Raw genomic sequence first — 25,776 nt, forward strand, 5'->3', positions numbered from 1 at the left:
GGAAAGACCGTGGGAATGCTCCTGCAAAGAGGAGTGGTGGTCAGACACAGGCAATCATTACCAATAAGATTAGTAACTCAGTGTGAGACATTATTTAACTTATATTTAATTCTTTAACTTATTTGCACAGTACATCATGAGAAATGCTGGGCTGGAAGAAGCACAAGCTGGAATCAAGATTGCCAGGAGAAATATCAATAACCTCAGATATGCAGATGATACCACCCTTAGGGCAGAAAGTGAAGAGGAACTAAAAAGCCTCTTGATGAAAGTGAAAGAGGAGAGTGAAAAAGTTGGCTTAAAGCTCAACATTCAGAAAACAAAGATCATGGCATCTGGTCCCATCACTTCATGGGAAATAGATGGAGAAACAGTGGAAACAGTGTCAGACTTTATTTTGGGGGGCTCCAAAATCACTGCAGATGGTGACTGCAGCCATGAAATTAAAAGACGCTTACTCCTTGGAAGGAAAGTTATGGCCAACCTAGACAGTGTGTTGAAAAGCAGAGACATTACTTTGCCAACAAAGGTCTGTCTAGTCAAGGCTATGGTTTTTCCTGTGGTCATGTATGGATGTGAGAGTTGGACTGTGAAGAAAGCTGTGCGCTGAAGAATTGATGCTTTTGAACTGTGGTGTTGGAGAAGACTCTTGAGAGTCCCTTGGACTGCAAGGAGATCCAACCAGTCCATTCTGAAGGAGATCAGCCCTGGGATTTCTTTGGAAGGAATGGTGCTAAAGCTGAAACTCCAGTACTTTGGCCACCTCATGCGAAGAGTTGACTCATTGGAAAAGACTCTGACTCTGGGAGGGATTGGGGGCAGGAGGAGAAGGGGACGACAGAGGATGAGATGGCTGGATGGCATCACTGACTTGATGGACGCGAGTCTGAGTGAACTCTGGGAGTTGATGATGGACAGGGAGGCCTGGCATGCTGCGATTCATGAGGTTGCAAAGAGTTGGACACGACTGAGACACTGAACTGAACTGTGAGACATTATTCTAGGGGACGCAGATCTGCCAGGTCCCGCTGTGCTACAATGGCACCTGAGGCTGCTTTAATCCCACTGTGCATTTCTTCAGGGCTATCAGCCTGCACATAGAAAGTTCCAGAGGATGTTACAATTTCAAAGAGGTTGTCTCTCATCATTATGTCACTTGATTTACGTTCCTGGACTTTATGAACCTCTTTAAGTAGTATTACATGGAGAGGTTCCTTTTCCACTTCAGATCTAAAGTAACCTGTTGTGTTTTTATCCAGTTGAAAATATCTTCTCTTCCAGTTTTTCATCACTGTTCTCTGTTTTACACAATATCCAGCTTTAATAACTGCACTATCTGAAGGTGGTTTAGGAGTAAAATAAGGAAGATAGATTTGTGACTGCTTCAAATTATTTCTGTCAATAGTTTCACCACCTTCATTTGCTTCTTTTTGAGTTGCAGTAATAATGGCCACACTACCAACAGTGTCCATTCTGTAAGATATTTGCTTCTTCCCACATTCACCTTGGTGACCTGTTATCAGAATGAGGCTATGAGACTGATTGCCTTGATACTGTAATTTTTATAGCTTTGTTCAACACATTTATCCATTCTACTAGGTCCTGCTGATCATTGGCTTGTAGGATATTTGGCAAAACTAATACAATTATGTAAAGTTTAAAAATAAAATAAAATTGGAAGAATAAAATAAAAAAATAAATAAATAAAATGAAAAAAAAAAAAAAAAAGGAAATAGTTCCTCATCCCTACATTCATAACTTTGAAATGTAGGTAAATTAGAGAACTTCCCTGTTGCCCAGACAGTAAAGAATCCTCCTACAATGGGGGAGAACCAGGTTTGATTCCTGGGGCAGGAAGATCCCCTGTAGAAGGGAATGGCTACCCACACACTCCAGTATTCTTGCTTGGAGAATTCCATGGACTGAGAAGCCTAGCAGGCTACAATCCATCTGATCACAAAGAGCCAGACACAACTAACACTTTTATTTTTTTTTAATGGCTCCACAATTACCAATCCAGAAGGTAGGTTCTGTGGATTATCCATGTATCATACAAAACTATCTCCTCTAGTATCCAGTATGAAGTAACTCCAAAGAAATTTTGCACTCTATTCATTTTCTTTAATGTCTGGAAAACCATAAACACAATTCTGGTGATTCATGTAAGTCATTTCTAAGCGCCAAGCTCTCAGAACCCGCCCCACTAACCCCGCCCAGGCCCACAGTCCCACAGGCACTGAGCTGCCTGAAGCAGCCTGTGTTTTTCCATTAACCATTACCATTGAACTTGGAAGTGAAGAGGGGCAATACAGTGATAAGGGGTATACAATGACCATGGCTCCAGCTCTTGGTCAAAGCTTTTTGCAATTCACCCTGCCTCTGAAAATTCTCTTCTTCATTTACACCTTAATTCAGATAGCAGTTCTCTTATTTTCAGCTGCTGTTAACAGAAATGAAAAAACTAGATCCTTCTCCTTAACTCTTTAAATGAACACAACACAGGTTTTTTACAGGTAACAAAAATTTACTGAGATTTGGGGAAAACGGGTGTGTTTTATCCATCCCAGAATAGGAAATACAAAAAGCAAAATATTAGACTCCTTAAAACTCCATCAGCCACCCATTTCCCTGGAAATTTTTTGCTGGCCAGCTTTTCTGATTTGATAGTGTCCACCCTCCAAAATAGAACTGGGAACCAACCGTCACTCTCTGGGTTCTATTTAACAAACTCAAATTGGATAAAGTAACACCACCAGGCTTCCCTGGTGGCTCAGCCTTAAAGAATCCACCTGCCAATGGAGGAAACCTGAGTTCAATCCTTGGGTCAGGGAGATTTCCTGGAGAGGCAAACTGCAACTCACTCCAGTATTTTGCCTGGGAAATCCCGTGAACAGAGGAGCATGGTGGGCTTCAGTCCATGGGGTCACAAAAGAGTCAGACACAACTTAGTGACTAAGCAACAACAAAAACATGATATTAGTCTGCAGAGTTATTCAACCTCTCATCATTTAGCATATCCAAACAGTATAAAAACTTCATGAAATATTTTTTGTTACTAAAAGAAAAATAATGTCCCATAGTAAACTTCAGGCTACCCCCAAACCAACTCAGAGAGTCAATTTTTGTAATCTGTTACCTGAGCACATAGCATGAACTGAAAATTCTCATAACCACAAGCCCAAGAGCCTGTCTCCAGAGCAGGAGGTGAGACCCCCAGCCATCCAGGCTGTACCACAGAGGCCTCTATCACAAGGGGTCTGAAGCTCCAGGAAGAGCCACAGCGAGGGTCCAGGACAGTGAAAGGCCCTATGGGGACACAGCCTCAGGACTGCAGGGAAGCAGTGGAGACTCGGCCCCAGGGAGACCATCAGCACCAGAGCCTGAGCTGAACCCCGCCCCTGGGAGGCTCACAGGCTCCTCCAGAGAAAGATTGCTAAGGGCAACAGGGAGCCCCTCAGACCCTTCCACCTTGGGGCAGACGGTCAGGGACACGTCTTCTGAACTAATCATGAAGTATGGAAAAAGAGTTCCAGAGAAGGAAGCCTGAGGGAAGGAGAAAATGTGGGAGCCATCAGTCATGTTGTAGAAGGAGATGTCCCCTTCCTTGTGGTCCAGGAACACCCCCACTCTAAGCCTGGGGTGGGGAGCCTGCATGAAGGATAGCAGAGTCTGAGGTAATGTACAGGCACAATATCCTTTTTCAAATCTCCCCACAACCCAGAACCCCTTATCTGGGGACTCTATGTACCAACCTTTCCTGTTCACACCTTCCCCACAGACCCCCAGGGTCCACTCGCTTTGGTCTCCATCCCTGATCTCCACCTCCCAGTAACAGCGCCCTGATGTGATGCCCTCAAAGCCCAGTACACTGAAGGTATCTTCAGAGTTCACACAGGAGGCCTTCAAGGTCACACTTGTCTTTTCATGAGAGATGACAAGGTCTGAATGGGCAGATCCTGGATCCAGAGTGACAGGCCCTGTGGAGAAAGTTGTCTATCATTCAAGGTCCTCCCCTCCCCAAGAACACACAACCACCCCTCAACCCGGAATCCCAGCTGCATGGGAGGAAGGCTAAGCACCCTGACAATAGAAACTTGTGATTCAAGTCTATGGGTCTCCAAGCAGGAAAAGGACCCACGAGACTGATTTCAGGGTGCAATATGTCACAGAGCCCTTGAGGACCAGCCTGCTCTCCAAGGGCTGAAGGATGTCTATTTAGCATTCAATATCAGCCAAAGTCATCAGCCCCACCTGTGTGTGACTACCACCACCACATCCCACCCCACACTATTGATGGTGCCAGCATCTATATCACCACTGAGAACTGAAGGCAAGGCCACAGGGACAGCAGTAGGAAAATCCAGAAAAAAAACACAAAGTCACTCACAGGCCTGGAACTCCTCCTTCCGCCAATCTACAAGTAAAACACACGTTTCATATCAGGGGTTTGTAGAGACTGTACATATCAAGGTCAGTGCTTAGTATCATGAAGCATACTTTTGAGAGAGTTATAGGGGGAAATGTTTTGGAAATATTCAACTGATGTATGTATTTCTTTTCACAAACACAAAGAGAACCATCATGTTGAAACCTTACCATGAAGGCAAAGCCATAAATCTTAATACTGAGGGGTTAAGAGGCTTGATATCAATCTGAACATAAAGGTCATTGCCAAAACTTCACTATAAAATAACATTTTCTCAAGTCCTTAGCTGCACATCCTTAAAACTAGGTTTTCTGGAGAAAGAATTGGGGAGACCAAAATTTCCAAGGTTCTTAAGCAATTATGAAGAGCTAATTGAACTGAGCATGCAGGTTACCTCCAAGTCAGTGGTAGAATATAACTTAGCTGAATCAAACTCAGAGAATGACTGTAAGTCATTAGTAAATAGAATTTGGGATACAGCATCAGAGAAATCTTGCTCAGTTAGGAGACAATGGAGAGATTTCAAGAAAAGGAGAGGGATGTTTGAAGTGATAAAGACAGACATGCAATGAGAAGAAAGACACTCATGAATTCTCTCCTGCTTTTTGCAGGGTTAGTGGAACAAAAACATTTCTACCTGTGAAGGAAAACCCAAAATATTGGATCTAGTCATCTGCTTCCCCCTATAGTTGCCCAGAGAGGTTGTAAGCTTCCAGGAGAACCACAACAAGGGGACCCCAAAGATGTCCATGTTCTAAACCTCAGACTGTGTGAATACACTGTGGTAAAGGGAACTTTACAGATGTGATTAAGAACCTTAGGATGTGACCAAGGGTCAGGGGGAGATAACCCAAATACCTAGCCAGGACCTGCTGATCCTCAGCCAGCCCCAAACCAAGTATGTTAAGGACCAGATCAGACTGGTATCCCCAGGGCAATGGTCTGATATGACTAAAGAAGAGTGTAAGGACCCCTTTCCCAACTGACCCAAGGCCAAATAATTTCTTCCAACCTCCATACTCACTTTTGGGAAAAAGAAAGGAAGCTCAACAACCAAAGCAAAGCAAAGCCTATATGTCATAAGATGCTGAAATGTCTGCAGTGAGAGAGCTGTTGCCTCCAACAGGGTGGAGAATCGGGAACAAGATTAGAACATTTATGGAAATTAGTAAATGCTCTTTTTTTGTAATTTTGGGGTGTAAATTTATTACACCATTCCTACTTAATACAAGTTCATGCAGAAATTGGCATTCCTTTTATTTGCCTGATGGAAATAAGATCACATAAAGTGACCTAACTCATGTGGCCCTTTAAGAAAAAATGGACTTTAATTTATTTGTTCTTCACCAAGACACTAGTTGATCCCTAGCTATAAATTTCTACACCACAAGTGATAGAGATTAACAACAAGAAAAAGAGGGAATATGAAAAAAAAGAGTTGGCATTTAATTGTGAGACTCCGCATATATCAAGTGTGGTGCTATTCTTCACTTAATTGCTACAGCAAATCATTAATACAATTTTTTCCAATTTTATGAATAAAAAGAGATCTGACATTTGACCACCTCCCACTTGACACTTGTCAATATGAAAATGTTGATTCTAGCTTAGTGGGGTTTATCTTTACAAAACAGAAGGTTACACAAGGTATACATTAAAACACATGCTCTTTAATCTAGTATGTAAGTGAGAGATAATAAAAGAGGACTATCTGATCCTCATGTTTAACATAAACCCCAGGGTGAATCAGTAAGAATCCCTAAGGTGGGATCCTAAGTCCTCAGGCATCTGGCTCCCAGGCATTTTCACCCTTAGTTTACCCTTCTCTGTCCCTCACGATCTATATTCCTGTCTGTAAACAGAAATATTCCAATCAGGGAAAAGGCATACTGCACAGGCTTACAGGGTACAGATCTTTAACTCACCCCAAAGCTAAAGCGTTCTCAGAACAACCTTACATTACATTATGATGCCCCATACCACACTCCTGCCCTAACCACTACAGGAAGATTGAGATGGTCTCATTATCAGAGGTAAACTGAATTACATGGTTACTTTAAAATGGCTTTACCTGCTCTTAGTCTTCCTGCGCCTCACTCTTTTCTATATGTGAAAATGTAAGAAGAGGATATATCTGCAATAGTATTTGTGAAGTTTAACTGAGAAAATACATATGGAATATAATATACTAATGTATTAACATTCTGTATTTCTTATACAGATGAATAAATCAAGGTAAATAATGAAAAAAAATAAATAAATAAAATGGGTTAAAAACAAATATGCCTTTACTGAAATTTCTTAAAGAGATATCAAGGAGTTGATCACACTTTATGCACCCAAATAACTTGTACACCCTCTGTGTGCTCCCCGACAAACCACCATGGCTGTGACTTGTGCTCTCTCTTCCACCACTACAAGCCACTCCATCTCTATAAGACAAATCTCAGACACGGCACTTCCTCCTTATCTCCTCCTCTCTTCCTCCATCTGGTCTTGTCTTCCCTGATTTGCTTCCCACCATTTCTCTGTGAAATGATTTTGTCTCCTCTACATTTCTTCTTTCCCAATCTTGGCCCATGGCCTCTAATAAACTCAACCAGGAATGAACCCATCAGCAAATACAGAATTCTCTGAAAAGGAAGATCATGGTTGTTACATTTTTGTCCCTGTCACACAAACATATACAGAAGATTTTGAATAGAATTTAAGAACTTTCATAGACCGTCACCCAAGGAGCCCAGACACACCCCATAGTTTTTGGACCCCAGATTCAGAACACCTGCTCTACAGCAACTAATTCCTCAGCAACCAAGAGGCTTGGAGGATGAAACCCAGCCTGGACACAGAGGCAGAGCATGAGGAGGTAGAGAGGGAGTCAACATCTCAGAGGACCAGGAGGAAATAGGAGAAACAAAACTAGAGACAAAAAGGGAAGGCATTTTGAAACAAGACGGATCAGGAATCAAGGGCCCCCTTGGGAAGAACTGAGTCTTAAGTAGGCAAGCATGACTTCTGACATCTTCCAGAGATGAGCGATCCCTGATCCACACAGTCATTCCCTGCTGCCGTCCCTCCTCGCCACTGACCCCTCCACTGTCACCGTCACAAGAAGTCCCCATTGCACCAGGTGTTTGGGGAGGGTGCTGCTAACCCTGACCGTGCCCTGCAGTAGAGCACGGGCAGGATGGAGGCACATCTGTGTGCCGAGGAGTCCCTGCAGTCTCCAGGTGGAGGCTACAAAGGTGCCAAGAAGACCAAGGACACTACCCCACCCTGCTGTGGGGTCCCCTCAGGGAGAAGGGGGCAGAGTCTAGGTTGGGAGGGGAGGCCACAGGAACTCACACCCACTTACCTGCATACAGCTGCGCCTTCCTCCAGGCTGAAAGGGAACACACTTGGTGAGACCTCAGCCAGAAGAAACCTGCTCAGTGTGAATCTATTTGCCCTTGACTCCCCTCTGCTCTGCAGGTGAGATTAACTACAGTGGGGGAGAGGCTGGAGAGGAGGTGCAGCCACGTGCAGACAGCAGGTATGGTGGTGTATCCCCTGGAGCACAGGTCAGGTGGCCTGTGCACACTCCATACTGACTTCCACCGCTGTCCCACTGCTGCGTGTGATGTTTAGCAAGTCACTCAGCTGTTCTTGCCTCAAAACCCTCAAAAATTCTTATTCTATCTACATTCACTTCTGCTACTAAGGGTCAAAAATTCTACTATGTGTGGAAACATTTTAGGGAGTAAAATATAAATTATTATATAATTTTAAGAAAGCATTATTATATTCAGTTTTTTTCCTGGAAAAAAAATACATTTGCAAAATAACTTGACATGCGAACTATTTTAAGAAGTGAGATGAGCTCTGGGTAAAAGTGGCTAATCTTTCTCAGATGAAATATTGCTAGAGATAAACACTATTCAGGGGTATTGACAGCTCATTCCATGGCATTTCTGTGCATGGTCACCCCAGTTCTGCCCCATAACTTTTTGATCATCACCCAAAGAAACTAGAGGGAATGGACTCCTTGGACAGTGTTTTGGGATGGAGACAGGTGGTCACACTCCTAAACTTAATCAAGCTGGTCATTTGTATAGCTCCTTTAATGAAATCTCACAGCACATGACTTTTGCTTCTGGGTACTGACTGAAAACTAGATGCACAGAAGGATAGTAAACTATTAATACGGTGGGTCAGTCAGGGTTGGAATAAGACCCAGGATGCATGATAGACTCTGGGGTCATCATTACACCCAGGATCCCAAGAAATGGGTGGGAACCAGCATTCCAGACCTGGGAGAGCCCATGCATGGGTTCTGCCTCCTAGAAGCTTCCACTTCTCTCCCAGGGAAGCAGGTCCACATTTCTGTGCCTAGACAGAATGGAGGAGAGGGACGCCTTGGCACAGGTAGGACAGGAAACCCAAGGACACCGGAGAGTCACTCACCAGCCAGGTAAGCGGATTTCCTCCTCTCTGAAAGGCAACACACAGGAAATAGGTGAGCTAAGAACCAGACTGTCTCCTATGAAGGGGATGCAGAGAGCTCAAGAGGAAAAGCAGAACTTACCAAGTTCTTCCTGAAGTTTAGCTGAAAGAGAGTGAAAACAAAAAAGCATGAACTCCACTCCCTAAGAAAAAAAATCCACAAAATACCACCTCTCTGTTTGTAACCTCTGAAGAAGACGTTCCAACTGCAGACCCATTGGAGCCTCCCCAGCTCCAGCTGTCCACCCAGGTCTCCCCACCCACCTGCTCTGGACTGGGATTTCCCCAGAGCCCTGCACTCAGGCCCTGTGGTCAGCGCATTCCTCTCAGCACCAGCTGCCACATTCACCAGCCTTGACCCCTGTCCTGCCTTACCTGCATCCTTCAGCACTTCCTCCTTTGTCTGACGGTCCTGCTCGCTAGTCTGGCACAGAGTCTCCTTTTCTCCCATCTCCTGCATCTTCATGGAATGTTCTCTCTTGGTGTAACATCCAGCCCCAAGGAGCAAGATCACCAGCACAGTCAGGCTCACCAAGAAAGCCACCTTCCAGGGAGAGGCCTGGGGGAAGAAGGGCTCTGTGGCCCAGCCAGACACCCCATCAGGGCCCCCGCCCAGGACAGCCCAGCCTGGAACACCCAGGAACACCCGGCCCCCTCCTCTAGCCCCGCTGGAAGCCAGGAGCACCTCTGACCTGGGATGAAAATGGCCATGGCCTTCTCCTGGCCCAGGACAGGGTTGAGGATGGAGCAGGTCACGTTCCCCACAGAGCTGTCTCTCACCACCAGAGCTGCCTCCACTCTGAACAGCCCTTCAGCATCCTGGGTGTGGGCCTCAGAGAACGCCAGGAACTTCTCTCCACTGAGGTCTCTCCACTGCACCTGGGGCTTCGGGAACCACCCCGAGGCCGTGCACACCACGCGGACCCCATCTTCCTCAGGCCCTGTGATGTGCACCTGAGGGGCAGAGCCCACACCTGCGGGAGGCAAGATGTAGAGCCCAGGGACCCAGCAGTGCCTATGTGTGCACAACTCCAGGGGGTGCCCTGAACTTGGCATTCTGGGGGCTCTGGGGACAGCCTGCTCCCACAGGGAACAAGGAGGTGGCCCTGTCTCAGGGAACAGAAGAAAAAGCACGGGGACCATGGGCTCAGAGAGCTAAGTCCCTTCTCCCCAGCTATGCAGTTGGAAGGGCTGATGCCTTGTAAACAGGGGGAGGAATGTGGTCCCAGGTCCACCCTTATCCTTGACTCTCCTCACATCACACTCTCTCCCGGGGTATCTGCTTCCACACCCACTGCCTCTCTTTGTAAATCACCACCAAAATTAAGTCATCGAACAACCCTGTGTCCTGAACCTCCCTTCCTTTTATCCACAGGTTTCCCTCTACCCAAATTCCTCACATATACTTCCAACTCATAATTCTAGAACTGAATATGTGATTTGGCTCCATCCGTGATGGATTCTGCATCAAAATATTACCGACTCTTCACTCCTCTTTATATCCAGCTCCCTGTCTGCCACAGTGTTTGGTGCCTCCACGCTCTGCCTCTGCACCAGTCCTGTGACTCAACTAGCCAATAAGAGATTAGGTCACGTGACTAGCTTCGTAAAGTCCTTGTGTTGTTGGGCTGCTCTCCACCAGGGGGAGGACATGTTTACTCTAGTGCAGCCTTTCCTGCTGAAACTTTCCTAGATCAATCAATAGCCAGTTGAACAAACCCACATGAACAGACCCAGCAAAGGTTCTTATGTGACCTCCTCAGCTGACTGTAATGACAAATATGAATTAAAAATAACAGGCTTCATTCTCCCTGTTGAAAATAAGAGCAGAGATTCCCCTTCCCTTGTTTTTCTTAGAATATTTACTTGAGAAAATCTGTAATTGTATGTATTTTCTCCCCAGTTTTAAATGTATATAAATCCTTTTTGAGAACTAGATAAGAATTTTGACCCAGGAATGTCTTTCACTGGACCTAGGAGCCATCTGTAAATATAAAGTTCAAGAGAAACAGCACCCCACTTTCCCCTTCCCTGTCGGAGGGTAGGAGCCCAGCTTCAGCCATCACCAAGCTACAAGGTGTAAAAATACCTCCTGTCATAAAAACATAAGAATTTGTTTTTCCTCTGGCTTAAACCAATTAGCTAACATATATGGTCAGCTCAATTACCAGGAAAATTTAGAGTGAACTGTGTGACAGATGGTGCTATCAAGTCCTCCGACATGAGGAATAGTTATTGTTCATCTTAAAAACAAGTATATAATGGGTTGTATCTGCTTGGCTTTATAAAAGGGGGGAGATATCTTTCTGTCTTTACAATCTCTTATTCGATTGCCTGTGATGTCTATCACATTCTTGTTGAATGCCCATTCAGTAACAAAACCGTGTTCTTTCTCCACTAACTGTGAAGATGATTTCTGGTTTGGGAGATTTTGTTTTTGTTTTATGCCCAACATGACCAAAGAGGTATGAATAAACCCAGATAAGATTAGTCAAATACAGCCCAAACTAGCTGTACTCCCTTCATGCCTGAATTAAATAAGTGGTTATTGTTATACACCACTGTGATCTTCGTGACATTATCTTTGTGATAATGTGATACAGCATTGACAACAGATAACTAACATACATAAAGCAAAGAATCTTGCCCACCATCCAATTCTACAAGAACCAAGTCATTAACCTTTTAGTCACTCAGTGACAGTACACTCTGAACGGAATTCAGGGTGAAAATAGGGCAAGGCACTCTGTGCTTTGGAAAAACAGGCCCCTTAGATACTTAGAGATGTCTCAGGAAAAAATATTTAGTGAACCTAGATTCTTGCATCTTCCTGCTGCTGCTGCTGCTAAGTCACTTCAGTAGTGTCCAACTCTGTGCGACCCCATCTTCCTAGAAAAGTGCTAATATTGTTAACTGAGATATCTGATCCTTGTGGCAAACAGTAACCATTTACTGAAGTGTACGCTTGACTTCTGGGCTTCCCCAGTGGCTCAGCAGTAAAGAATCTACTTGCAATGCAGGAGCAACAGGAGACGCAGGTTAGATCCCTGGGTTGGGAAGATCCCCTGGAGGAGGAAATGGCAACCCACTCCAGTATTCTTACCTGAAGAATCCCATGGCCAGAGGAGTCTGGTGGGCTACAAGTTCATGGGGCCGCAGAGTCGGACACGACTGAAGCCACTTAGCATACTAAGCATGCTTGACTGCACTTGTTCCCTAGCCAAAATCCTGTATAAACTGGCTTCTCCCCCTACCTCATTGGAGCAGTTTCTCCGAGCTACTGAGAAGCTATTTCCTAGATTATATGCCCCTCAGTAAGACCCTGAATAAAACACAGCTCACAGTTCTTAAGTTGTGTGTTTTTCTTCAATCAACACACATAATTTTCAGTATTCTTACCACTAAACAACAAACAGCCAATGCAAAACTCTCAGAGTTTCTGCAGTCTCCTCTTCCCCCCAAACTCTGTGTCCCCAAACCCACTCACTCAGCTTGCTCTACTTTCTAAACATCACAGATGTCTGATCCCCTCGTCCCTCTGTGTGATCCCATTGCCTCTTCTGGGGGTCATCCTGTGACCCTGTGACCCTCGTAACTATATCCATGCCTTTAGCCTGGCTCACGTTTCATTCACCCTCTTCACGGCTGACCAAAGAAATGTCCCAGGCACTGTTCTGTTTAAAATTTCCTCAGTGGTACATCAACATCCATAGCACAGCATGCAAAGTCTTCTACAATCTAGCATCTACCTTGCTCCTCAAATGCCTCCTCTCCTCTTCCCCCAGCTTCCACTGTCTGTGCCCCTCAGGGACCACACTGCAGCACCAAGGACTCTGGTTAACTGCTAGCAACTGAAATCACCACACTCTATCTCCTCTCTTCTCTCTTCCTCTCCTTTCTTCTCCTCTCCCCTGACTTCTCATATTCCAGCCCATCAACCTCAAGGGCTCTTTGCAGCCTGATCTAGTGAACTCAGGTGCCCCTTTCAGTGTATATTACCTGCAAAATTCTCCTGACCACCAGAGAGAGCATTAATCAATCCTTTCTCTGTGCACCCCATGCCAAGAACATATCTTTATTCAATTGTTGTCATCTCTTACAACCCTCCACTCATCTTATCAACCACGGGGGCTTCCTGCTCCAGCCACACTCCTGCCTCAGGGTTTCACGCCAGGTGTTTCCTCTGCTGGGAACTCTGGTCCCACAGATATCTACGTGGCTAAATCCCTACTTCCTTTGAGCTTCTGCTCAAATTGTCAAAAAATCCCAACCTGAGGCTCTACATAACACAAGCCCACCTGCCCCACCTCATCCTGGTCCCCTTCCACTGTTATATTTGCCCTTTTATCATAAATATTAATACTTACCACCCCCTAATTTCCTCTATAACCTATTTATCAAAGTATTTATGAACTGCCTCTAGAATATAAGCCCCACAGAACAGGAACATTATTTGGTTCATTGATGCATCCCAGGTGCCCAGAACAGGATGTGACATAGAGTAGGGTTTCAATATGTTTGTACCAAATAATGGAATGCGTGGATGAGTCTCCTGTTCCATATCTATAAAATGAGGGATTGATTGCCATTATCCCTGAAGTTCCTCCCAACTCCAATACTCCAGGATCAAAAATATCAAGTCACCAACCTGCCACCTTCAGCTCCAAACTGGCCTCTTCATAGAAGCCTCCCTTTCTGAAGAAGCAGGTGTACAGCCCATTGTCTGAAACATTGACATTCTGGATACGCACAGCAGCTTCTCCCTGGATGAGGAGGTCCCTCACCAGTGAGGTCCGCCCTGCATAAGGAGCCATCTGCTCCTCTTTCTGCTCGAGTCGGTCTTGATAGATGAACACGGCTTCTGAAAACTTGGAGCGGAACCACCTCAGCTCCATGTCTTCGGCACTCATGGCTGGAGATACACGGCAGGGTAGCAGGACTTCCCCACCAAGCACTGCCACAATGGGGTCCGGGGGAGCAATCACGGTGAACTCCTCTGTGGACACAGACACAAGAGTGAGAGAGGAGCAGACATAGAAGCAGCGCAGAACACATGCTCAGTGTGATGGAAAGCCCCCGGCAGGCTGGGGACAGGGGTTGGGTGGGATGAACCCTGACCTGATAGGTTGAGCTGTGATGATTCTGAATTTGAGTTAGACTGATGATAATTTTGTGACCCAGAAAAGATGTCAAAGAGAGTCCCTCATCCATCTGTATTGCTGTCTTCACACCCTTCCATGGAAAATTCTAGCTCAGTGGTTTCCACCTTCAGCACGCAGCAAAATCAGCAAGAGAGCTTATAAAACCAGTGTTGGGCCAACACCCCCAGAGATTCAATAAGGTCTGAGTTGCACCCAAGGAAGTGCATTTCTAAACAATTCCCCAAGATGCTGATACTGATGTTCCAGGGGCCTCACTTTGAGAAACACAGCTCTATCCTGCCCATCTTGGGCAGAACTGAACCCTGATCAAAGAGAATACCTGTGGTCAAAGTCAAAACTCCTTGATTATTCAGTCACATCCTAGTATAGCCACACTATTCTATTCCAGAGCTAAATTTATCCGTGTTCATGACTTTCTCCCCAGCTCAAATGTGCGCTAAAAACTAGACACAAATACTGTTTCCATTAAAAGCCTACCTTCACTTTTTTCACCCACAAGTGCCCATATTTACCCCACTGACATCTTCTCAGAGCCCTTGGCCTTCTGAGGCCTGGAGGATGAGCCATGACCTGGCCCTTGTGAAGGATGGCCCTGCTGGATCTACAGAGAATGACTCCTCAGCTCCTGAGCTGCTGAGAGTTTATCTGAGTCACCATGGCTTCTCACCTGGAGGACAACAGTACACTGGCCTCCCTGAGTCTCCTCTCCTCACTCCCAAGTCTGCAGCTCTTTCCATCTGTAAACCATGTCCCTACACTACACAAAGCTTTGCCGACTCTCTTCAGTCCGTTCAGTGGACCAAAGGCCCAATGGGGATGACACCCAGGGCTTCTGGACCCAAGCTCCTATTTCTCACCCTCTCCTTCACTTTGCTCTAGCCAAGACTTGCCTCCACAGTCCCTTGAACAATCCAGGCCCACAGGCAGCTTTGCACTGGCTGTTCTGTCTTGCAGAAGCCATGCTTCCACTGGAACCCTCACAGGCTCACCCTCTCCAGGTTTTATTCTTATCTCACTGTCTCACTGAACAAACACCTCACTGAACACTGCTGCCCACTTTCCACCTCCACATGCCTGACTGCCCTCTACCCCATGCTGCTTCACTGCTTCTCCTCTCATTGCGTATAAAAAACTATTCATTATACTGCTTTCAAGCATTTATTGTTCATGGCTCCCTGCTACGTTGTAAGATTTTACAAAGACACGAATCTGTCTGGTTTGTTCATAAAAAGCACCTACCACATGTTCAATACTCTGTAAATATATGAGAAATGGAAAGAAATAATGAATGAATGTGTTAAGTAAAATAAAGATACTACACAAAAAAATGAGGTGAAAGATACTGTCACATATGCCATAGTTGAATTTTTAAAACATCATAAACACCTCATTGGATAACTATCAAGGCATTTTGATATACCTTGAGGCCTAAAGACTTATAAGGCTTATAGTCTTTATATTTAGGCTTAGTGAAGTCACTCAGTCGTGTCCAACTCTTTGTGACCCCATAGACTGTAGCCTATCATACTCCACCAACCATGGGATTTTCCCAGGCAAGAGTAATGGAGTGAGTTGCCATTTCCTTCTCCAGAGGATCTTCCCAACCCAGGGATCGAACCCAGGTCTCCCGTATTATAAGCAGACACTTTACCATCTGAGCTACCAGGCTTAAAGACTCTCAAAATTGAATGACAATTACTGGTTTAGGGACCATCAGAATTTTTCTAGAGAAGAGGCTTTTCCAACAGCAGCCCACTCCTAATGGACAGAACCAGCCCAACTCCCAGGAATCCACACAGGAAGAGTGGTGGGGTATACTCACGTGCGAAACCCCCAGTAGGCAGCTGGGTAAAGAGGAGCAGAGAGATGATGTGGCAGAGCACAGAGCCATGGAAGAAGTCCTCCATCTCCTCAGAGCTGGGAAGACACAGGGCAGAAGGCAGACTCAGGGCTGGCCCAGAGCTCAGGGACCCCGGTGGGGAGGAGGGCTCAGGGCCAGAAACAGTCCTGCAGGAGCAGAGCCCCACCCTGGATCCCCATGCTGATGAGGTGTTAGGCTCCCCACAACTCTGACACCCAGAAAGCACTGAGCCTGGGCTCATCCCAGCCCTGTGGGAGCCTCTGTGGGGCTAAACAACCACAACGTTTGCTTGGGGAAAATGCCCCCCTTTCCTTCCCACCCCAATGGCACCTGCAGCCCAGCCCGCTCTGCCCAGAACACCAGGTGCTTCCTTTCCCAGCACCAGGCGCCCCAAGCTAGGACCATCCTGCATCTCCTCTTATTCACAACCACCAGCGATGCCTGTCCACCAGTTAGGGACAGAGACCCAGGTTCAGCTCCACGCTGTGAAGTAAAAGCCAGCTCCCACTTGGGGCCCCAAAAACGTCCTCCTCAAGGGGACTGTGGGTCCTTCAGAGGCACTGTGTGCAGCCTTTGCTGCTGGGTTAGTTCACCTGCACTTCAACCCCACCCAGCCCTTTCCTGCAGGGACCAAGGACAAGGCCCACACCCAGGTGCCCAGTCAGTCCCCACAGACAGCTTAATCCTCATCCCCACTGAATTTAAAGAAGATTTCTGCATTGGGGTTGGAGATCCCAGTGGAAACAGAGCAGCCAAAGTGAAAAAATGAGTCCTCGTCAGAGAAAAGACCCCAAAACATTAAATGTTTGAGGTGGGGGAGGAGGCAGCTTAGGGTCCTGGGAAGGACAGATCCTAGGGGCTAAGCGCTGAGTCCTCCCCCCAAGACTGGGCCCCTGTCTGCCAAGTTTCTCAACCATCTTCGGGTTATTCTTCATCTGCAAAATGAGGATATTAACGGCATTTCTGTCTCAAGGTTTTCATGAGAATCACATGAATTTATATTTGTAGTCACTACATGGAATTAAAATACAGCCTATTACTAGTAAGTGCTACAGCAATAACACTGAAACAAATGAGTGAAGGTACCCCCCTCACTGTGGTGGTCCGGGGTCTCCCTAGAGCCACTCCACCATCCAGCACCACCAACCCTGCCCCCACCCCGCCACCTGCTCAGCCTCCTCCTCAACCCTGCTGCTCCCTGCTTGCTCTTCTCACCCACAAGTGTCTTCAAAACCCACTTACCTGCTCTGAAAGGCCAGGACTTCAGGAGCGTCTCTAAACTCAGCAGCATGAGAAGGTTCAGGGACCCTGGCAGACCCCAAATCTGCCCTCAGAATTCACACCTGAAGTCAGTCACTCAGAGCCCCAATCCTGATCCAGATCCAAGTCTGAGTTCCTCATGTCTGGGGGCAGGTGGTCTCAGGACTGTGAAGAAGCAGCAGAGCCCGGCCCAGGGGTGTCTGCAGAGACTGGACCGTGGGACCCTCGGGAACGATCCCGGACAGCTCAGTCCGCCCTTCTCTGGTTCCTTCACCATTGGAAAGTGAAACCTGGAAAAAGCAGTCCCGGCAGACTCTGCCCTGCCCTCTGGACAGTCACCCGGTTATCAAGAAGGAAACAGCCTGATCGGAGCAGCAACAAGAGAGTGGATTCAAGTAAAGCTGAGACCACCCTGAGGGGGACACAGACACACACTCGATGACTGTTCTCGACAAGCGCTCCACTCCAGGCTGTGCGTGTGTGCTCAGTCACTCGGCTGTGTCTCACTCTTTGTGATCATACAGACTGTAGCCTGTCAGGCTCCTCTGTCCATGGAATTTTCCAGGCAAGAATACTGGAATGGGTTGCCATTTCCTACACCAGGAGATCTTCCCAACTGTGCAATCAAACGCACATCACCTGGGTCTCCTGCATTGGCAGGCAGATTCTTTACTACTTCATCACCTGGGAAGACATACTCCAGGCTGGCAGCCTTCTAACCTCGGAAGTGGGGACTGTGTGCAGCACACAGTCTGCACAGACCAGCACCTAGCCCCCGCCTGATTTCATGTCGGCTAGTAAAGTGCACAGGGCACAGACCCCAGCGTGGCTGCTTCCTTTTCTTCCCCAGCAGATGACCCAGGAACTCCCACAACCTGGCCCCCAGGGGCTAACCCCCAGGCTTCAGGTGTTTCCAGGAAAACTCCAGAACCTTGGCTGAATGGACAGTGCCCTAAGGCTTGTGAAGACTGTGTATCACCCATGGCCTGGGCACAGCCATTCAGACCCCCTTTCTGCCAGACCCAGTGAACACCAGGAAAGGCCTAATTCTCTGGTCTCCAAAAAAAAAAAAACCAACATGACTGGCTCTTCCTCTCCAGCTCACCCCTTCCTGAATTTTCCTTATCTAGTACAGGACACCTGTGTTCACTCAGTTTTCTCTGCCAGAAACTTGAAGGGCATCTTTCACATCCCACTCTCCCATGAAATGTGCTTCCAATACATTCAAGATTTTCACAAATTCATGCTAACAGCCATCACATACTCTCATTTCTCTGCTGACAGAGTTTTCTTCATTGGTCTCCCACCCCATCTCCAGCCTCACTCCCTCCAGGTCATTTTCTTTCCAATGTCATAATGCTCGCAGGTCAGTTTATGTCAACTTTATGCCTCACCCTTCAAGGGACCCCTCTGCTTCAATCTCACCTCTGTGGCTCCGAGGCCTCCAACTTCCTTTCTGACCTCATCCCGTGCTTCTCCCAGCTGCCCCCTTACTGGTCTCACCAGCACTGGTGGGGGATCCTGCTCCTCCCCCACATTCCTCACGGTCCACTGTACAGCTCTCATCTCAAATGACCTTGCTCAAGGCACGCTTTGCTGACCTCCTGACCCCCATTATGAGATCCATACACAAGCCTTTTGGGGTTTGGGTGGCACCCTGTCTCCTCCACAGCCCTGACCTGTGTTCACCTGAGGAATGTCAAGGGAATCCAGGAGAGGAGGCACTCTTTCCCAGCATGTAGGAAACACTCCATAAACATTGGTTGAGCTGACTGGTAGGAGTCTCTTCAGCAGCACATGGGCTACTCAACCTTGTCCAATTTCACAGAACACTCTAGTCCACAGAGAAACAGGAAGACTGCTAACTCTGAACTAATAGAGTCAGCCTCTGGAAGGAGGCCCCTTCCAGATGGTGGACAGCTCCACCATCTATCTGCCCATCTCTGCTTTCCTGTCTGCTGCCGCTGCTGCTAAGTCACTTCAGTGTCCGACTCTGTGCGACCCCATAGAAGGGAGCCCACCAGGCTCCGCCATCCCTGGGATTCTCCAGGCAAGAACGCTAGAGTGGATTGCCATTTCCTTCTCCAATGTGTAAAAGTGAAAAGTGAAAGTGAAGTCACTCAGTCGTGTCTGACTCTTCACAACCCCATGGACTGCAGCCTACCAGGCTCCTCCATGCATGGGATTTTCCAGGCAAGAGTACTGGACTGAGTTGCCATTGCCTTCTCCAGCCTTCCTGTCTACCCCAGACATAAAGACTTCACTAGTTACAGCCATGGACTGGCAACACCAGGTTCAACCACCACTAATGTTCCCTCAGGGCTTCCCTGGTAACTCAGACAGTAAAGAGTCTGCCTGCAAGGTGGGGGTCGGGATGTTTAGATCCCCTGAAGGAGAGCATGGCAATCAATCCGACCCTAGCCCTCAAACCCAGCCCAGCCCACCCCCAGCTCCATACAACTCCACAGGAAGCAGGAACAAGCGGGGACCTTGGACTCAGACATGCCCCAAGATGTTCTGACCAGAAAGCTTATCTCACCCTGAATGCCAGCCCTTTGAGTCCATACTGAAAGGAAAGGGGCGGGAATGACAAAGTACACGAAAGATTTTTCTGGAAGAACACTTGAACACACTGGCAAGGTGGACAAAAACAGCCAACTTCACCGACTTCCCCGCCACCCCAGGCATCAGGGTCGTGTGCCAGCTGCTTCTTGCTCACTCGCCACAAAAGATTTTTCCTTCTCCAAATATAAATTATCCTAATGCTAACAGGGTTAATATTTAACAGTCATAGTATCCCTTATCTTTAGTTTGCTTCAGGAGCTTTCAAAACAGTTTCAGAAAAACTTTTAATCCATAAAGCCATAGTGATATAAAATGAATTGTGATTTTTAAAATGTTACAGTAGATGAAAAGAATTAAACTCCTATTTTAAATAATATACAATCTGGAAACCTTATTGTCCTTCACGTTGTTAAGTTGAATAGTTCACTAGATTAATTTATACTGTAGGCAAAGTTTAAACAATTCCTTTAATAGCTATTTTTAGAAAGACACATACACACACACTCCAGAGGCAATGATTTTATTTCGGTCTTAAAAGGTTTCTTTTGTTCTCTGACCATGATATCCTGGCTGGTGGGCAAGGTCTACCGTGGAAGCCTGCTTGGCGGAGCCCAAGGAAACACTGGGAGCCATGACCTTCCTCTGAACCTGCACTTCTGTCCTTCTGCTGAGGAAGGAGAGGCCCTCCCACCACAGGCTGTCATCTCCAAAACTGGAATATCCAGCAAAGGCAGCTCAGGACACCCTTAGGTCACTCAGTCCTTCCCGAGAGTGTGTGCTGCCCAGCCCACCCAGAGCTCAGCTGCAGAGTCCACCTGGCCCATGCCACTGACTCCACGATCCTCTGAGTAGACAATCCACTCTGATTCCGAAGTCTGAGATTCCTTCCAGGAACATGAAAAGGCATTGCTCCCACCCAAGCCCTGAGATTGTTGTTGTTGTTGTTCAGTCCCCAAGTTGTGCCCGACTCTTTGCGATAACAAAAGGTAAAGGAGGGAGACTGGGGAGTCACACAGGTTTACAGAGAATATAATATGTTTTATTTCACCAATAAAAGATTATGATACCAAGCGGGACTCCGTGGGACTCCTGGGCACAAAAGCCTTTCTGTGCCCCAAATTTCTCTGATTACAGAAAATAGGATTCAGTCAACCTCCAAGACCTTCCCTGAGTCCAACAGGCAGGTTCAAGTGGTTGTTAATTAAGGAAGAGAGGGGATGTGAGATAAGAGAGGAACAGTCAAGAGATACAGTAGTGCAGGCTTGAGGCAAGGTCTGATTCCCCATCAAAGGAAACACACAAAAATATCTTTGAGTTATTTCAGAGATACTGAAACCCTCAGCAGGGGGAGATGTTAATGTTTAACAAGGATGGAATGCCGATCACAAGCACAGAGACCCCAGATCAGTTGGAACCAGAAGGTTGGTGATGCTAACTCCCACTCACCTCACCACCAACGCATCAGAAGAATGTCCACGAGCTGATCATGCTTTTTTTTGAAAATATTACTATAGAACTCCTCACTGCCCTCTTCAGGGAAGATCACACAGTTTTGAGGGCTTTAGTCCACTGTGGCCGCCTTTGTCTGACAAAACAATAAAGCGACTATTTTCTACTTCACCCAACACTCTGTTTCCAAAATTTATATGGTGTCGGGGTACGCGGGCCAGATTCAGGTTCAACAGTAAGGTTCTAAAGGGAAAGAAGGCAGACAGAAAGAGGGTGTAGGAAAGGAAAGAGCAGGGGGAAAGGAAGGAAAGAGGGAGGGAGGGAAGGAGAAAGGGAGAGAAGAAAAGGACAAAGAGGAAGGGGTGGGATCCCCCTGCATTTACCCTGGCACATGCAGGACCAGACTCCAGAACAGACACGTCTGCCCAGAGTGTCTCATGCATGTCCCCAGTCACTGAGATGTCAGTGTACGATTTACAGTGTGAGCGTTTGTACTGCCCACAAGGCAGTGACCTGTGTACGTGCCCTGAGTACAGGACCTGAGTATACTCTCACTCAGTGACCTGGGAAGTATTTCCTCACTCTCCCAATCCCATAGATCAGGCCCACCCATGGCCAAGGGTTAGTCAGGCAAGTCCTGCTCAGAGGGATTTGAGTACCAACGTCCGAGAACCACTTGAAGGTCTGACACTTTGGCCTCCGTCCCAAAGAGAATCAGAGAAGAGAGGTCTGGGGCAGGAAAGGCAGGAGAGGCTGGCTCTATCTGGGGAGGAACAATGACTGAAAAACCGCCCACTTTGCCCAGGCACACTAGTAACCATTTGCATGAATTGTTTTACGACAGGAGGTCCTGGTAAGGAACATGGAATTAATAACCCACCACCAACCGGAAGAGTTCAGGAAAGGTCAAAAGTTGACACACGTGTTCAACTACCTCCCAGAATCCTTCTCGCTGGCTGAGCAATGTGTGCGCCACCAGGAAGGACTCTGAATCAGGATGATTGGCCAAAGACAACCAGGAAACTAATCCCATCACCATAAAACCCGAGACTGCGAGCCCGTGGCAGAGCAGTTCTCCTGGGTTCTCTTACCCTACTGCTCTCTGCCAGGGCGCCCTTTTCCAATAAAATCTTCTGCTTTGTCAGCATGTGTGTTTCCTCAGAAAATTCATTTCCCAGTGTTAGACAAGAGCCCATTTTCGGGCCCTGGAAGGGATCCCCCTTCTGCAACAGTTCTAACAGTCCCTAGGATGCCCACCCTGTTCCTTCATGTCAGGAGACTTGTCTCCACAGGCTGAGTTGTGGGCTAAAGCCCTGAGGCCAGGCCCTGCTCTCGCATGATGTCACCAAACACTCGGGCACACTGTTTGCCCAGTGCCATTTTACTCTGAATATCACATACTTTATTATAATCCTCAGAGGAAAGTCTTTCTTCATTTTACAGCTGAGAGACAGAGGTTCAACAACATGAAGGGACCTGCCCAGAGTTATGTGTGTCAAGCCCACAGGCTCCAGGCCTCACTAAAGCTCAGCTGAGCCCTAAACAGGGGCCACCAGGTAGGGGCGAACCAGCTCCAGAGATGCTCCAGGGATCTGGGGGCAGGAGGGGAGGCAGAAGAAATGTTAGAATACCTTTCATCTTACTCTTTTTTAATGTGCTATTTGTGTTTGTTTTTAGAATCTGTACAACATTTCCACACACTTGATAGCTGCTTGTTGAAAATACATTACTAAAAGGAGTGCATGCTCCAGAACTGGAGACCAAGCTCCAATCTTCCACTCCAGAAATCCTCTCTAAAGCACCAGGTATCAAAGAGGGAGACAGCAGGATGAACCTGCAGCAGCCGCTTGAGAGGCAGCCCAGAAACGAGGTGCTACGGAGATAAGGAGAAACCTGGGGGCCAAGAGAAGGGCTGCCCTGCTGGATCAGCCCAGGTTCCACCGGGTTCTGCTGCCCCCTTGTGGCCAGCGCTGTGGACTGAAAAAACGGCTTCCCCGCAGGAGGACACGGAGGGAGGGAGAGGCAGACAAGGAATGTTAGAAAAATGGACGTGGACACAGGAAACCACACACAAAAGACTGCAGGCTACAGGATTCCTCATATATGAAGTTAAAGCACAGGCAAAATGCGTCTGTGCTGGCAGAAGTCAGATAAGGAGGTCCTGGAAGCTTGAGGGGACACTTAGAGAGGGACACCAGGGAGCTATCCGATATGATCTGGGCGTGGTTACTCAGCTATGTGCATACGAAAAAATTCATCACACTGCACACTGGACATCAGTGGCCTTTATTCCATTTGTGTATTATCTTTTGCTCCCCTGTGTCTCCTTCTTTCTGCCTCTCAACTAAAACAAAAACAGAAACTTCTGGGGAGGAGGTATGTGACATTTGGAAAGAGAGAGATGACAGAGATGACACTCAAAGTGATAATTAAGAGGAAGCATGAGGAAGAGTCTCAGATTTCTATCTTGGGCACATTCATCGAGAGAATTCAGAGAGGAAAACAACCTTCTGCAAACAAAAATGAGAGGAATCTGTGACATTTTCAACAACTTTGCATTGAATTGCATTGTTATACAAAGAGGTGATTCTCAAATCTACACAAAATCTGGAAATGTTTACTAATTAAATGGCTTAGCTTATCCTCTCCTCTTAATAAAAAACAAAAACCATCTCTTGAGTCACATGGTAGAAGGTAGAGGAAAATGCAGTTCTGTGTCTCAAGAAAGGGACTGAGCAGGAGATGCAGATGAGGAAGTCGTGAGCAGGTGAGGAAGGGCCAACTTCAGGGGTGTGAACAGGACCTCCCAGATAGAGCATCAAGAGGGAGATGAGGAGAGAATCCTGGGAAACTGGAACGGTGTTAACGCTGGTACAAAGAGACCCTCCAGGGCCAAGAAGAGACACTGGGACAGATGAGTGGAAGGGCTTGCATTGCAGGAGCCAAAAAGGAGAAAGTGACACGGAGGAAGTAGTGATCAGGGAAGTCCAATGACTCAGTTAAATATTTCACTCAAGTGTAGTTGTTATGTATTTATTTATAAACTGCCTTATTCTAAGTAAAGATTTAGAGCAACTCATACAAATGATTTCAGAACAATGATACAAACTCAAATAAGTAGAAGGAGTCGATTAAAAAAAACAAGGATGGAAATGGAAGATAAAGTCCTGTGAGAGTATATTATAATTACACTTCTTAGAAATGGGCCACAGATTTAACCTGAACTCAGCATCAATACAAAAAAGAAAACATATACATTCAATATACAAACAAATTCTTTATTTTTTAAAGTTCAGTATTTTAGCTCAAATCTTTGTTGCCTTGATTTTTATGGGGTTAGTTATATTCACTTGTCATTTTACTACAATTTGAGAACATTGCATTTGTTCTGTTTGTTCATTGTTTCAACACTTTTTAAATTTTTTTAATAATTCATGTTTTAATTTTTATTGGAGTAAGGTTGATTTACAATGTTGCATTAGTTTCCACAGTGCAACAAAGAGTACCTATTTTTTTTTTAACTTTACAATATTGTATTGGTTTTGCCATATATCAAAATGAATCCACCACAGTTATACACGTGTTCTCCATCCTGAGCCCTCCTCCCTCCTCCCTCCCTCTGGGTACCATCCCTCTGAGTCATCCCATTGCACCAGCCCCAAGCATCCAGTATCGTGCATCGAACCTGGACTGGTGACTCGTTTCATATATGATATTATACATGTTTCAATGCCATTCTCCCAAATCATCCCACCCTCTCCCTCTCCCACGAGTCCAAAAGACTGTTCTATACATTAGTGTCTCTTTTGGTGTCTCATATACAGGGTTATTGTTACCATCTTTCTAAATTCCATATATATGCATTAGTATACTGTATTGGTGTTTTTCTTTCTGCCTTACTTCACTCTGTATAATAGGCTCCAGTTTCATCCACCTCATTAGAACTGATTCAAATGTATTCTTTTTAACGGCTGAGTAATACTCCATTGTGTATATGTACCATAGCTTTCTTATCCATTCATCTGCTGATGGACATCTAGGTTGCTTCCATGTCTTGGCTATTATAAACAGTGCTGCGATGAACGTTGGAGTACACGTGTCTCTTTCCCTTCTGGTTTCCTCAGTGTATATGCCCAGCAGTGGGATTGCTGGATCATAAGGCAGTTCTATTTCCAGTTTTTTCAGGAATCTCCACACTGTTCTCCATAGTGGCTAGAGTACCTGTTTATACGTATATATATATCCTCTCTTTGTTAGATTTTTTTCACATATAGGTCATTACAGAATACTGAGTAGATTTCTCTATGCTACACAGTAGGTCCTTATTAGTTATCTATTTTATACATAATTGTGTGTACATATGTCAATCTCAATTTCCCAATTTATCCCTCCCCCATCACTTTCTCCACAGGTAATCATAAGTTTGTTTTCTACGTCTGTCACTGTATTTCTCCTTTGTAAATCAGTTCATTTCTACCATTTTTTCACATTCCATATATAAGCAATGCCATATGATGTTTGTCTTTGTATGACAAATATATTCATTTAATAAACATTTATTTTGAGCCTCT

At 46.2% G+C, this 25,776-nt stretch overlaps 1 protein-coding gene and 1 pseudogene across 2 annotated transcripts; both read right to left on the reverse strand.

Annotated features, from left to right (window-relative positions):
- Positions 1-945: 945 nt before the first annotated feature.
- Positions 946-2,269, reverse strand: LOC113881443 (annotated as a pseudogene).
- Positions 1,976-17,655, reverse strand: LOC113881856 (butyrophilin subfamily 3 member A3-like). 2 transcript variants are annotated; one of them, XM_027524986.1, is made up of 10 exons: positions 17,174-17,465; positions 15,893-15,987; positions 13,557-13,904; positions 9,601-9,882; positions 9,284-9,484; positions 8,991-9,011; positions 8,870-8,896; positions 7,782-7,808; positions 4,388-4,414; positions 1,979-3,977 (listed from the first exon to the last, which is right to left on the reverse strand). In XM_027524986.1, exons 2-10 carry the CDS (start codon positions 15,975-15,977, stop codon positions 3,307-3,309), a joined length of 1,689 nt encoding a protein of 562 aa, XP_027380787.1. In that variant the 5' UTR covers positions 15,978-15,987; positions 17,174-17,465; the 3' UTR covers positions 1,979-3,306. The 2 variants fall into 2 exon arrangements, with proteins under 2 accessions (XP_027380788.1, XP_027380787.1); XM_027524987.1 differs by lacking the exon at positions 9,601-9,882 and having other exon boundaries at positions 1,976-3,977; positions 17,174-17,655.
- Between the last annotated feature and the right edge of the window lie 8,121 nt (positions 17,656-25,776).

Source organism: Bos indicus x Bos taurus, chromosome 23, assembly GCF_003369695.1.
Source record: "Bos indicus x Bos taurus breed Angus x Brahman F1 hybrid chromosome 23, Bos_hybrid_MaternalHap_v2.0, whole genome shotgun sequence".
Taxonomy (NCBI): Eukaryota; Metazoa; Chordata; class Mammalia; order Artiodactyla; family Bovidae; genus Bos; species Bos indicus x Bos taurus.